Genomic DNA, 14,947 nt, shown 5'->3' with positions numbered 1-14,947 from the left:
TTAATACGAGTTTAAAGAGCCGAAAAGAACGGGGTCACGCTTTCGTTAGCTCCGCTGGAAGGAGGCTGGCTGTAACAAAGCGCTGGTTTTGACTTGAGTTCACGGGGAAATAATCTGGCGTGGGTAGACAAGAAAGAAGGGGAACATAGTACAGTGTACTAACAGTTGTACTTCGTGATAAATGATTGTTGCAGTGCTGAAAATAGCGTTGTGAAAGATTGTTGTGGCGAAGTGCGGCGTGAATGAAATGGTTAGCTTGAGGCTGCTGACAGCTTCGGTGCTTACCTTAGATATCTAGGTAAGAGGAGATTATAAAAAAATAACCGGTACGTTGGTGGAAGGCCAAGGCCCGGTCTAGCAGAAATAAAGTGTGTGAATGCGGCATGTTATACGAGTTAAAACTACGGTGTTTTGTCTGTGTGCTGAAGACGTGTTTTCGCCGGTTAGCTCAGCCTGTAGCGATAGCCGCTAATAGCATTAGTCCTTTGTCTGTTTTCGCGCGGATTTTTGAAAAACAAAACACCATAGAAGAAGAAGAGACAACTTTACCACCTATCGGTTGGAGGAGTAATTGCTTGATAATTACAGAAAACTCCATTACCCAGAAAACCTAGAGGTGAAATTGTCTTAGAACTACAAAATACTCAGTCACCCAGTAGATTGATAGATAAATTGAGTTTTGGGGATGAACTTGTAATATTCCTTGCTTTTGACTTGCATTTTTATTTCGATTGTTAATCTTAGTTTTAATTTAGCATTTTAAACTACAGTTGATCATTTTAATTGTACTTCTTTGATTGGTAATTTTAGTTTTGATTCAGTATTTTAACTTTCATTGATAGTTTTAATTGCGTGTCTTTCATGTTGATTTAGGTTTCAATTTAACATTTCAACTTCAGTTGTTAAGTTTAGTTTTAATCCAATATTTTAACTTCCAGTATTGATTCAATATTTTGACTTCAATGGTCAATTTTTAATTAAATTTTAATTTAGGATCTTAGTTTAGATTTCAATTTTTAATTCAACATTTTTAAAAAAAGAAAGAAAAAAAAATCTAATATTTTAGATATTTGCTATTGATTAATTTTTGCTCAAAATTGTAAAATTCCACTGCTTACATTTTTCACACGTCAAAGCTACAGCCAGAATAGAGATCCATATGATAGAGATAGTTGAGAGGTCAGTGAACTCTCCCAGGCTGCATGATGGTCACACTAAGCACTCAGGAAATGCTGGAAGAGCCAGAGAAAGGATGGAGGATAAGACGAAGCCCAAAAAGAGGGGAAAGGAGTGGAGAAAGATGAAGAAATATCTGGAGAGATGGCAAAAGAACGGGTGGTTTCCAACAGTGACGGCCCCCACAGCTGAAAACAGATGCAAGGTGTTGAGAGAGGCTGCGAAGGCTAGCAACGACGCCACTGCTGATTACGAAGGAGCCAGTCGCATGAGCAGATACGGTAGGAAAAGAGCCCTCGACAAAGAAGACAAGAGGTGCGCAGACACCGAACGGCTGCTCACCTACTGGAAGGCCGCAGACCCGACCACCCCTGCATCTGCTGTGGGACTGCCTGAGGTCCTGAAAGTAGGGGTGACAGACTTCAAGCCCCACAGGACCGCCACCACTCCCGAACCTGACAAACCTGTCCACACACCGGTTTATCCGCCATTGTCAACAGAAGCACACGGGCGGTCTGAACTTCTCCCATCGAATGAGAAGAAGAAGCAAAGAACAACCAATCCCTCCTTGGAAAAACCCTCAATCCAAGCAATCTTGTACAAAGTAAGAGAGACCACAAGGCACAAGAATGGTGTCTACAAACAAACAATGACATTATCGGACGTGTTGAATATAGTGGAGCAGGAAGAAAGAGAGTATGAAAGGTACAGACAGAAAAAGGAAGAAGAATTAATACAACTGGAAGATGCCAGAAAGAATCTGCAACTGCAGACAGAACAAAGAAGAAGTGAAGAAGAAGAAAAGATAAAGAAGAAGAAAAAGGATGAGAGTGAGATGTTTGAGGCAATGGGAGTCTTGACCATTAAACCCTGGAGACGTAGAACATCCCCATGCGACGATGATGAAGAGATGAAGGGTGCATCTGGAAGATGTCCACCTCTCAGATGCTACACCAGGAAAAGGAAGGAACCAGAACGCTATGCCAACAGGTTTTGTCCTGTAAGAGGTGAGATGCCACCATTGCCCAGAGCCCAACAGTATCCCCTGCTGGTGAAATCCAATGGACAAACTGAGTTTGTGCCATGGGGACACCGAGACATGGACACACTGGAGAAGGCACTGCCACCGCTGAGAGGAGGAGCAAGCCCTTGGATCCGTCTCTTTGAAAAGCTCACGGCAGCAGATAAATTGGCATTGGGGGACATACGGGCTATGATAATCCGAGCAGAGGGAACAATTCAATTGAACGCCCTGGAAGCAAGAACGGGAACGTCCGCCAGAACGGACCAGACCCCATTCAACAACTTCAGAGGAGTCTTTTGGGCATCGATGCGAAGCATCTGGCCCACGAAACCAAACATGAACTCCCTCACTGGTTTGAAAATAAAACCAGAAGAAGAAATGTATCAGTATTTAAAAAGAGCGGAAGTAGAGTGGCATGAGGCCACAGGAGGAAGACATGACAGCCATGAAGCTACTACTGTTGTATGGAGACATACTGTACAGAAAGGCCTGCCCCTACCAGTACAAACAGCGCTGGAAGGAGTAGTAGGGTTGAGCAACATGGAAGATGCCATGTGGAGAGAATATCTCAACCATCACAATCAAAGACACCTAACTGATGAGACAAGCAGAGAGGAAGATCTGAAAAAACTGATACAGCGGCTGCTGAAGATTCAAATAGTGGAGGCCGACAGAGAAATAAGCAAGAAACAGATGGCAGTAACCGAGGCCTCAAAGCCTCAATATCCAGCATTCCTGGCCCCTACAGTGGTGTACGACCAGCCCCCTCCACAGTCCAGAGGCAGAGGACGTGGATACGGCAGAGGAAGAGGACTTCAGCAAGGGGGGTGTGGAAGACATGTAGATGAATGGAATTGCTACATATGTGGAAAAGAAGGTCATTGGGCAAAAGGCTGCCCACATAAAAGAAGAGGAAGACAGTCCAATGCACCACCACAATGAGCGCCATTCCCACCACAACATCAGCAGTATCCAGGACCACCTCCCCTCATGAAACCCCCACAGCAACAGATGCGGTGTTGACCAATAAGATAGAATAGGATGCTAACTAACATGAGTTAAGTTTTGTTTTCACAGGTGGAGAACACAGAGGCATCCGCAGACAGGAGAAAGCAGTCTCCTATTGTCTCACCAGGTAGTTGGCTGTGGATGTGGTCCAAAGGTGTAAGTGGTACTGACCAACAAGGTGGACTGGACCATGGAAGATTCATTTTATAGCCACGATACATAGATGACATAGGGGTACCAAGGGGGGTGAATTTAAAGCCAGAAATCAAATAGCTGCAGATTTAGAATCTGTTTTTTCCTGAAGGGTGTCGATCAATAAAAATGTCAATTGGATCAATTACATATGTTATAACCAGCAACATTTTGTAAACTTCACTCGTGACGCCATAGCAGGACTTCACGAGCAGGTAGATAAGACTAGTTTAATGACCTGGTAGAACAGAATAGCATTAAATATGATTCTAGCAGAGTTGCAGGATGTTTGGATCTGCATGTTGTATTTTCATTCCAAACAGAGCAGCTCCTGATCATCTTCGCTGGGATCCTGAAGGACCCGATTGAGTCCAGATGGACTTCTGAAAACATCCGGTGAGATACTGACAATTTGGAAAATTGACTCTGAGAGATTGTTTTTGGGATTTTTGTTTTATAGGGTCAATTTGGGATTTAGAGGTGCATTGTATTAGGAAATATTATTTTTGTCAAGTGAAAAAGGAGCAGACAAAGCTTCTCAGAATTCTTCTCTATCCCTCATTTCACAGGATGGATCCAGAACTCGACGCATGTCCTCCTCCACGATCTGCAGCCCCGCCACCTGGTCCTCTCTGGATGCTGCTGCATCCCTTGCATTCGTGTACTTATACAGAGGTTGATTGATACTGTTTAGTGAGGCAAGCATAGGGCAATCGGTTAGGTGTAGATGATGAATGTGTACTTGAACTGTTGTTAGCGACTGTTTAGTTAGGGAAGGATGCCCTCGGGCCAGTATGTAAGATAAGGTTGTTGCGGTTGGAAACTTCCATGCACGCTGGTTCGGAAAAGGGACTGTGTTCTTCCGGGGTTTTATGAACACACTATGAATAGTGTGTTAGGGGGGATTTGTTAAGGATTTCAGTATTAGAAATATTATAAGTAGGATTAAATAACACCCCTAGTGGTGAGTAGAAGTGTCACAATAATAATAATGTCAAAATAGGTTAAAAAGTCACAAAATATTTACTTATGGAATGTATTATGTTTACAATATTCTTACTTGTAGAGGATATTATGTTACAGTATTTTACTCATTGAATGTATTAAACCATAGAAGTATAGTCACTAAAGATATTAAAACACTGTATGAATAGTTTTGAGGGTCAGAAAGGGAACATTTTGAGTGAGTCTTTACAGAGGTGCAGCAGAGAACAGAGGGATGGACAACTGACCACCAGGACCTGAGGAGGAGTCCGGACGACTTCAACCAAACACTGAGATGATAACTGCCCCAAGCCAGGAGGGGCTATTGAATTTCGGCCAATCACAGAGGCTGATACTGGACATTTAAACTTTCGGACAGAGACTTTTAAATATAGGCTTAGTTCCAGAGGGTTTTTGCCAGAGTTCGCGCCGTTACCACTCTGGGTAGTTTACCAGCTGGGCTGGGCTATTTAGTGGGCCTTGTGAGAACTCTGCCCTGGGGACATATTGATATCGATAGAGTAATTCAGTTTGCAACTGTTCTAGCTTCTCTTGTTTATTAAATACTTTTTGATTGTTAACCGGATCCAGTTCATTTTTGGTGCGACTGGAAAGTCCAGCGGTCTGGGTCTCCCCTGAAAACATCTAACCCTAACACATGCAAATATGCTAAACTGGCTGAAATCGGGGAAACTGTCAGGTGGGACATCTGAAGCTATCAGTCATAAAAGAGGAGAGGGACAGAGAGAGAGTGAGGAATCGGAGGCGAGAGAAACGGAGAGGTGCGTTTGGGAGAGACCGGGAGAAGAAATTGAGCGGGAGTCAGAGAAAGATGAGACGGAGGAGACCGAAAAGGAGGAAGGGATAGCACAGACAAATGGGGAGCACATAGGCCCATCGCGGAGTCAAGGTGAAAAAAGAGGAAACGAGAGTGAGCATCAGAAAAAAAGAGGAAATATGATGAAAATGATCTGGGCCTGGGCTTCACTTGGATTGGCAATGCAGATTGCCCAAAGCCACAGTGCGTGGTGTGCAGTGAGGTTCTGGCTAACAGCTGTCTGAAGCCCTCTTATTTACGTCACCACCTGAACACCAAGCATGCCAGTGCAAGTCAAAAGCCCCTTACATTGTTTATATCGAAATTGGAGGAGTTACAAAACAGCCTAAAACAACTGCAGTCTCATTCATGTGTTGGGTCTACAAAAAACGCACTACGGGCTTCATATCTGGTCAGTTACAGAATAGCAAGAAAGGGGCTACCTCACACAATCGCCGAAGACGTGTGCTTGCCATCTGCCAAAGAGATGGTGGAATGTATGATTGGAGAGAGAGAAGCAAACAGTTGGACATGATCCCGGTGTCCAACAACACTCTCGCGCCGCATCGATGCTTTGTCCGAAGACATCCTGGCTATATTAGTCGGTCGTGTGAAGAAGAGTGAGTTTTACTCTCTGCAAGTAGACGAGCCTACAGATGTGGCTAATCTGGCCAATCTTCTGGTGTACGTCCGTTACCTTTTCGTAAGTTTTTGTAGATTTTTTGTTCTGTCGGCCCCTTGCTACCCGAACAACAGGACAAGAAATCTTCAATTTAATTGACATCTTTATGAAGACCAATGGGATCGACTGGACACGCTGCGTGGGAATCTGCACTGACGGGGCAAAATCGATGACGGGGAAGCACACAGGGCTTATAGCTCACATCAGGAAAGTCTGTCCATCCATTCTCTGGTTACATTCCAGTGTTAACAGGGAGGCCCTCGCAGCCAAAAACATGCCAGCTGATCTACTTTCGGTCCTCAATGATGCTGTGAAACTGGTGAACTTCATTAAAGCGCGCCCGCTAAATTCAAGACTGTTCACACTGTTATGCAATGAGATGGGCAGTGAACACAAAGCACTGCTGCTGCATACTGAAGTGCGTTGGTTGTCCCGTGGCAAGGTGTTGACAAGGCTTTTTGAACTGCGGCACGAACTTCAGCAACCCATTTGAAGCTTCCCTCCCTGTCCCACAGCTATCATTTCAGGAGCAGGAGCAGCTGATTGAGCTGTCATCTGATGGAGCACTGCAGTTGCAGTTCAAACGAAAGCCACCTGTGGATTTTAGGACCAAGGCAATGCCAGCATACCCAGTCCTGGCAAAGCAAACATTGAGGGTTTTGATGCCCTTCGCCACAACGTATCTGTGTGAGGCTGGTTTCTCTGCTCTGACAGCAGTGAAGACTAAATATCGGCAGAGACTGGATGCTGTTGAGAAAGATCTGAGGCTTAAACTATCTTCAATTGCGCCAAACATCGGAGAGCTTTGTGCAAAGATGCAGGCCCATCCGTCGCATTAATATATGTAAGTATGTGGCCAAATGTTATTGTTATTATTGCTACTAGGTTACTGGGAATACTCTCTCCCCCTCCCTCTCCCTCTCTCTTGCTGCAGGCTGAGCCACCTGCGCTGCATGTGAAAATCCTCAAATGGACTCCTCCTGTTTTATCCATATCTGTTTCTGAGCCTATGCATGTGCCACTCTTTGTTCTTTACGTGGCTTACTGTGTTTAAGTAATTTCAAATTACACAGTAAATATGTATACTGTACATGGTGTTGCCTCTTGCTGTCTTACATAATTCTATTCCTGTATCCAGTTCAGTCCCCTACCTCTGATGATCAGTTGTGATGTGTAACTTTATTGTAATTTGATTCAGATTAATGTAACCGCTATGTATGGTTAATTGTAAATTAAATGTGATGCAATCTGCCTCTGAGCCTGTGCGTGTGTCCTCGCCATCCTTGTTGCTCTTTAAAAGTGACGCCTTGTGTAACTGAAATTTATTGAAACTTTGTTGCAGTGTTTTCACACCGGTAGTTAGTTTGCTTTGTTCTGATTCAGGGATTAATATGATACAATGTTGCAGTTGCCCCTTTGTTTGGTTTGTGTTCACACTGCAACATTTAACAGCGGACTAAATCTTGTAAACAAACGCCACGCGCGAGCAAACTGTTCTCTCATTGGTCCGATTTTTATTGGGCTATAAATAGGCTCTGTTGCTTTTTTTTTTTTTTTAAGGTGTGGGGGATTGGGGGTGCGTGAACCTGGTCGGGATGTAGAAGGGGGTGCCTGGCCTAAAAAGTTTTGGAAACCGCTAGTTTAGAGCATGGACCCTTAAGACTTTTTTTTAAGTCTAAATGTGATACATCTGCTTATAAAATTGTATACATCTAGGAAACGTACTGCGAGGGCTACCTCGTTGAAATTTTGTAGGGGGCGCTATTGAGCCGACTTGCCACTCTGAAGCTTTAAAACCATAATATGGAACAAAATTTTGGGCTTTAAATCTGTGTGCCAAGTTTGCTTATGTTTCGAGCATTTTTTGCACCTCAAAAGCACCTTCGTTTTTCACGGCGTTCGACGAAACAAGCTTCATGAACTGGCATTATGAACTTCTTACATTTGTTTGGAACTAATTTGATGTTGATCAGATTTACCTACTAAGAGAAACAAGCCAAAATAGAGACTTTAACTTGCTGTCACCAGTAGGTGGCGCTATGACTATTATACATAATTGGACTGTAGATGTCTTCAAAACTGGCACCACTGCAGGAGGCAAGACCATGGGCCAGGTATAACCACTATCCATGGAAAACTGTGAAGCGAGAAAGCACAAAGACTCCGGGGAAGAAGCAAAGTCAGCAATCTGCATTAATGGTATCAGTACATCACTTTGTTTCACTCACTTCCTCCCCATTCAAACTGTGTACAGCCCAACTCGCTATTTTTGTTGTGTATCTTGTATGTAAAATGGCCTAAAAACTGAATTTTTATAACGTTTTATAAATAACGTTGGGCTTCAGCGACAGCCCATAAACACAGTCTCCAACATTAACTAACACATGTTTATGTTTTCTGTTGGCCCGTGCTGCTGCAACTACAAGCTAATGCTACCAGCTAACATGCTAACGCTACAAGCTAGCAGCCTCGGCCGCATTGTGAGCAGCATGAAATGATACTAATGGTGCTAATTTTGGTTTGCAATATTGGAATCCAGTAGTTTAAGTACTTACAAAGTATGCCGTTAGCGTGAAGCCTCGTGTTTATTCCGTCAGCTCATTCACTTCGCTCCGCAAGTCCCGTGCCGAGTTTCTCTGAGCCAAAGTTCCTGCGCATGTGTTCCAGCAGCATAGACATGTATTTTACATGAATGTACAGACAGAATACTCTGCTCTCATTACGATTGTTGGCAGCACACATTCATAAATCCATATTTATAAGGTTTTATATGAAACATTAAAGGCGTTCAAATCACGTCTTCATGTAGACCACAGTTCAATGACCAGTGTAATATGACTTTGAGAATTACGTTCAAAGTAACCATCATTATCTCTCTTTCAACCTACAACTGAACAAACCATCAACATTTTCGTTCAGACCAAATTTCAACCAGTTTTCAACCAGAAATCCACAGGGAAATCCTGGTTGGTGCTCACCGGGTTATGTCACATACGTAACGTAGCTACGTAACAAACATACTTATTGAAGCCCTAATTGTGATTTTTAACTATACCTAAACAATTTGTTTTATTGCCTGAACCTAATCAAACTGTGACCATTTGAAACGTTAACCTTGTGTTAAGTGACTGTTGAAACAGCTCAACTGCATCAAATAAAATAGTGAAATTTAACACACGTATAGTTCTGACCAGTGGTGGGCCGTCAGGGCCAGCAAAGCCTTCGCAGTTTTATGGCTGGGAATGCGTTTTATTTGCCACTGAGCGTCTTGGTGTTTGGAGCTACGCTGGATTTGCTAACCTAAGTTGCCTAACCAAGGCAGCAACAACACACCATAGCACGACAGGACACTTACAAGCTACGGTGCTTTTGAATACTTTTTCAACCCAAGTGGATCAACAACTCAACGAGTTCGCAGGAGGACCTCTGGCTGGAACTGAACCGCACCGATGTTCTGTACAACCGTGTCATTAAACTCTTTGTTAACAAAGAAAGGAGGATGGACTTTGTCTTTAAGTGAACAGCAGCTTTGGTAAGTGAACTGCTTTTGATTTTTTACATCTGCAGTAGCGTTACTACTGTGTTCATTTGTCTATAGTGTCGTTTTTATGATATGGTTAATATTGTTCCCTCTGATGTGAATAATATTTGAATGACCCGTGCTCTTTAATCTGTGGCAGAATGCGTGTTTTAGCGCCGCAGTTTTGCTGGATTGATGTGTCATGCTTTGTTGTCATATAAATATATGTGACTGGTTCTTGTGAGTTTGTTCTTGTCATTGTGTTAATGACATTGATTTTGACTATATGCATTGTCCGTTAATGATGAAGCATCCCATCATGTGCGTATTCATGTATATGCACTCTGCAGTTCGTGTATTTGTAGGTGTTGAGCTTCATTTTTACACAAAACAAATAATACAAATAATAACCCGTAGGGGTTAGGTTTCGGACATTTGATTCTCTGTTTGGGCTTTTGTTTTAACGTATTGTTTGGTTCGTAATGCATACCGAACCGTGAGCCTCGTACCGAACGGTTCAATACGAATACGTGTATGTTACACCCTTAATAACCTGTAGCTGTGGCATCATAATGAGGTTATTAGGAGGTGGTTCAGGTATAAAATACATGGCCCGCCACTGGTTCTGACTCTATGTGACATACAGGCTAAAGTCACTAAAACTTAATACCACTTTGCATATTTATATTGTTCTATTGTTAGGACTTTCATTGGGATTTGTAACAATGTTATTACTGCCAAGCAAAACATTGTCAGCAGACGGCACTCATTATATGTGGGCATCAGTAGCTAAAGTCAGAAGAGCAGAGGAAGCGTCAGTGCGTGATGGGTGAGTTCAAGTGTGCACGCAATACAGAGCACTTCTGACTTCAACTGTATTTTCATATTTCAAACAGAAATGAAATGTGTTGCACCAGAGTTAGCGTTGTGTCATTCCTGTCTGTGTAAATGACCAAACTGTGACTGGTGTGTGAGTGGAGGTGTTTGGGGAATCAGGTTAAAAACTGAAGGGTTGTGTAGTGTTTTATAAAGATGATACCCTGATCTAGGGCTAGATGTCTCATTGGAGTTCTTTATTTTGTGCCTGTAGAGTGCAAAAAAAAAGATTATTCCATGTGTAGTTGGTATTGAAGACTTATAACTGGGACTGCTCTATGGAGAAAGGTGGTGCATCAGAGGATATATTTTAATTTTTTCAAGTTTGTCTTAACATATTGTACACCAAAAAGCAATTCTTTAAACTGTACCCGTGGAAGACATACACCTGATCTGTCCACGTGCTGAAGCCTTGTACTGCTTCAGCTGAACTTCTTCTGAATGAGGGCGATGATTTTGGCCCAATCGATTACAGTGAAATTGCTTTAAAACGGTCTTTGTGGCCAGACTGACTACAAGAAATAATTAGAGCAAACAAAAAGTATTTCTGGGCATGTAAGAGATGTTTTTAGGACAGACATGAAAAAATGTTGACATATCTGTGCTGTTTTGTGTTGAAGGCAACATTGTGACTTTGTGACTTGTCCTTTTGTTTAATGATGTAGCCATTGGCTTCTGCTGCCCTCTGTAGGCTTTCTTCGAGACGGCACCACAGAGAGAGAGAGACAGAGAGAGACAGCGAGATTGAGAGAAAGAGAGACAGAGACGGCATGCATGCAGCATGTGCAAATATTAGGGAAGTAGCAGTAATGTAACACATTAACAGAGACAAAAGGGGACACTTTCAGCAACCAGCTATGCAGCCACCACCCAGAAAGGTAAGGTACCGTAGACTACTGTGCAAGAAGAGTAAATATTAATGTTGTTTACTGATAACACACTTTTTAAAGTTTTCTAATTAATACTTGTACAACAATACATAGTTTGCTTTCAAGAGGTACAGTAGGTGAGAGAGGTTTATGTTGTATATATACTATATTCTATACATATGGCATTTGAAATATTTTGCTTTTGATAGTGGATGTATTTTCTGTGAAAGCCTCTGTCTGCAAGTATTGAAAATGTATTTTGGCCCATTCTGTGAATGCCAATAACAGTCCATGTACCTTCAAGGTATTGGTTACATGTTGGTTACATGTTCTAAATAAATGTACTGTACAAGCTAAGCATGTATGTTATAAGGCATTAATGACCCTATGACTTTTGAGACGTTACATCTTGCACTCTAGTTGGAGTGTTACCTACATTATAGTTCATAGTACTCTCGTGAAAGCAAATATCTGCAACCCATAACTCATTTTACAATTGGGAGAGTAAGCAATTCAAAATTGTTTGTGTTACTGGTAAAATGGAAATGGAAAATTTACAATTCCAGCAGCACGACAGGAATTTTCAAAAACCTTTCCCATAGACCTTTTAATGTCTTTCGGATTGTTTTTCTTGTTTTTTTTTGGAAAGCTTAATGATTGATATTACCTCTCAAAAAATGAAGATTTTGACTCTCAAACCCTATGTTTGAATATCCACTAAATGAACACCTAACACTGGTTGAAAGAGAAACACTTCTTTTTTTATTGAAAGAGAACTTAACATTGAAAATAAAAATGATGAAAGAAGAAAACTAATTTTCCTATGATGTGACTGTGACTATGTTAAAAATGCCACGGTTGGCCTTTGATTTACGAACTTCAACCATCACCTAATACAACTGTTGTCATGGTAGACAATTTCACATCATTACAGAAAAATCACAAGTAGTGAGTCAATGTAATCTATTACCTCATAAGGGAAAACTGTTGGCTCACTAATGATGGGAAATGGAACACGGGCATAATTAATGTCATTAGTTACACCTGTGCTTTTTTTAAGTTAAAGGTCTGCCATAAAGTCTAAAGGCTGTTTAGACTGAAGAGCCTATCTGATGGCCGTTCAAACACCTCTCTGGTAGAATAAAGAAGTGTGATGTGGTCAGTCATAATATGAAATTGAATGGGTGGGTTATTGTTTGTTCTTAAATGTGAAAAATGTGAAAACAATCAAATTGTGCTAAGAGGTTCTGTATAGAGTCTTGGGCTGTGGCTAAAATTCCACACTAACATGCTATTTTTCATAATTGTGTTTATAGTTCCATTTTTTGTTTGTAGGCCATGGAGAAAAACAGTCAGTGCCTGTGTACACATAGCACCTTTGTCAGACAGAAAAGCGGCCGCAGGGCGCTAGGTAGTGCTACATAACAGCGTTTCAACCCAAAAGCCCTCCGAGCACTTTAAAAAAAATATGCTATGACAACAATCTTGACAACATTCAAGGATTCAAGGATCATTTAGCCTCAGGTCCTAGCTGGGTTAGCTTAGCTTCCATCTCAGCTGTGGTCCCTCTCCTCCCTGGTGGCGTTTGGTCCGGCAGGTCCGGCTGGTTGGTCGGCCGTGCGCGGTGATCGTCTCAAGGTCCGCTGCACTTAATCCCCACGCTTCCTTTTCAGATGTTGATGAATGTATTCTGTCATATGCCATAAACACAAAAACAACAACAAATAAAGACAGAAATGTAGTGAAATCATGGGAGCTACCGGTTGCAGCATGTATATGCACTACCGTTGCCATATCATGTTATAGCAAATCACCACACTTTTGTATGGTAGACTAGCATCGCACCTTTGCTTTGGATTATCTATTTGGGCAACTTTCTATTCGATCCCATGAATGGGCTTTTCTCTCTTTGATATGATAGCATCCGTCCGAAATATAACGTTCAGGATAGACAGACTCGGCCAAAACAAGCTTCTCCTCCATTTACTATAGTTAAATCACCAGCGCTCGGAGCGGCCGCACAGAAAAGGCGGAGCGTCCAGAAAAAAGACGCTGGGTGCAGTGTCTTTTCTCTGGGCAGCCGCATCGATTGAAAAGAGACACTGGCACTTAGAAAAGCGCTATGTGGACACAGGCCCTAATACAGCATTTTCTTTGGGAATGTCGCCGCAGACACCAAGTTCGTAATACGGCAAATTTTTATTGCAATACTTTCATCAGGCTTAATTACCATTGTGTTACTGCCTTTGGGTTTAGTGACTTAACAGCAGTGGTGGGCCGTCAGGGCCTGCAAGGGCTTCTCTGCTGGCCTAAACAGCTTGTTTTAAGTAGAGCTTTTATCCAATCAGATTTCACCTCTGTGTCTCTAGGTAAGAAGAGAGGCCCGAGGCCTGCAGACTCACAAGTGAATCCCTTTGCAGTTTAAGTGAATGGGGACAATATTGTTGATTGTCATAGTCTTCAACCAATCTGTCACGGGGCATGATGAGGACTCAAGCGCAGACAGTCAGAGTAGGGGAAAAAAGGTATTTAATAGCTCACAAACAAAAACAGGTAATCCAAGGACAAGACAAAAGACGAGGGGGAAAATCCGGCAGGACAAGGCAGGGCAGACAGACTGGGGAACAGGATGAGCAAAACGGGCGGGTAGGTAGGAAACAAACAAAATGATCTGGCAGTGAGTGAGTGAAAGACAGGGGTTTAAATAGTGAACTAGGCAGAGTGAACAGGTGAGACTAATGAGCTGATGAGGTGAGTGTGACTGGCAGGTGCACTGAATGAACTGATTAGGTGAGTGAGGAGCTACAGAAAGAAACAAAGACACAGAACACACAGGGCAAAGCCTGATCGTGACACAATCAGATCTTTAGTTTGACATGTTGGGCGTATTCTTTGACATGTGAGAGCCTTCTAGCCGGCCTACAAGTACGTGATTGGTCAGTGGATATGTTGGGCGGTGACAATCCCAATATCTGCTGCCTCTGTCGAGCGGACATTTTCAGCCTCAAGCGCATTAAAACCTATTCAAGAAATACAACTGGGGAGGCTCGACTGTCTTCACTGGCGTCCATGAATGGAGAAGGACTTCTTACTGGAACTAAAACACACGGATGTACTGAACAACCATGAGATTAAACTCTTTGTTAACAAAGAAAGAAGGATGGAAAAATATCAATAAAATCAGGGGCAGACTGTATGTCTTAACAAATAAGTCTGTTTAGAGGTTTTAGAATAATGCTGTTGATATTTCCTGCCTGTTGAAAAAGTTGAAGTTATCACTCTGTGTAAAATCCTTGTTTATCTCGTTGACTATATGCGTAGCTCAACTCAACTACAGCTTCAAGACCTTAGAGAGCTTCTGGTTACTTAACTTGAAAGCAAAGTTACTGCACTGTTTGTTTAATATCATTGCTTAATGTCACTGTTGTAGACATGAATCAGTGAAATTGTTCAGTGTAGCTTTATAGTAGTTTCATGCAGGTGGAATAATGGTAAATTGCATAATCTGTATGATAATTATTGCATGTTATCCCTACTTTTTATTAAGTTGCAGTCTTAAGTTTAATACTATTAATGTTAATAGTCACACAATAAGGCTGGTAACATGTACAGTCTCATTTACATGTGTGATATATTGTGATTTAATGTAAAGACATCTGAAACAAAAAACGAAAATGAGACATTGCAGTAACTTGACCTTCATAAAGTACTGTCTTCAAAAATGGGCAAAATATCATAATTTGTAACCACTCCCACATGACTCCTCAAACAAGAGTTACCTGGATGTGTAACCTGTGTT

General features: G+C 42.0%; 1 protein-coding gene across 1 annotated transcript in view; it reads left to right on the top strand.

The window, feature by feature from the left end:
* The first annotated feature begins 11,136 nt into the window (after nucleotides 1-11,136).
* Nucleotides 11,137-14,947, top strand: part of LOC142945876 (F-BAR and double SH3 domains protein 1-like) — a 31,678-nt gene continuing 27,867 nt past the window's right edge. The window contains exon 1 of the mRNA XM_076086815.1: nucleotides 11,137-11,157. Coding sequence (XP_075942930.1) covers nucleotides 11,137-11,157 — 21 coding nt within the window. The remainder of the gene's footprint in view (nucleotides 11,158-14,947) is intronic.

This window comes from Anarhichas minor, unplaced genomic scaffold, assembly GCF_050575085.1.
Source record: "Anarhichas minor isolate MPS153535 unplaced genomic scaffold, ASM5057508v1 ptg000008l, whole genome shotgun sequence".
NCBI lineage: Eukaryota > Metazoa > Chordata > Actinopteri > Perciformes > Anarhichadidae > Anarhichas > Anarhichas minor.
The sequence above is the reverse complement of the archived record's forward strand: the minus strand, read 5'-3'. Positions and strand labels throughout refer to the sequence as shown.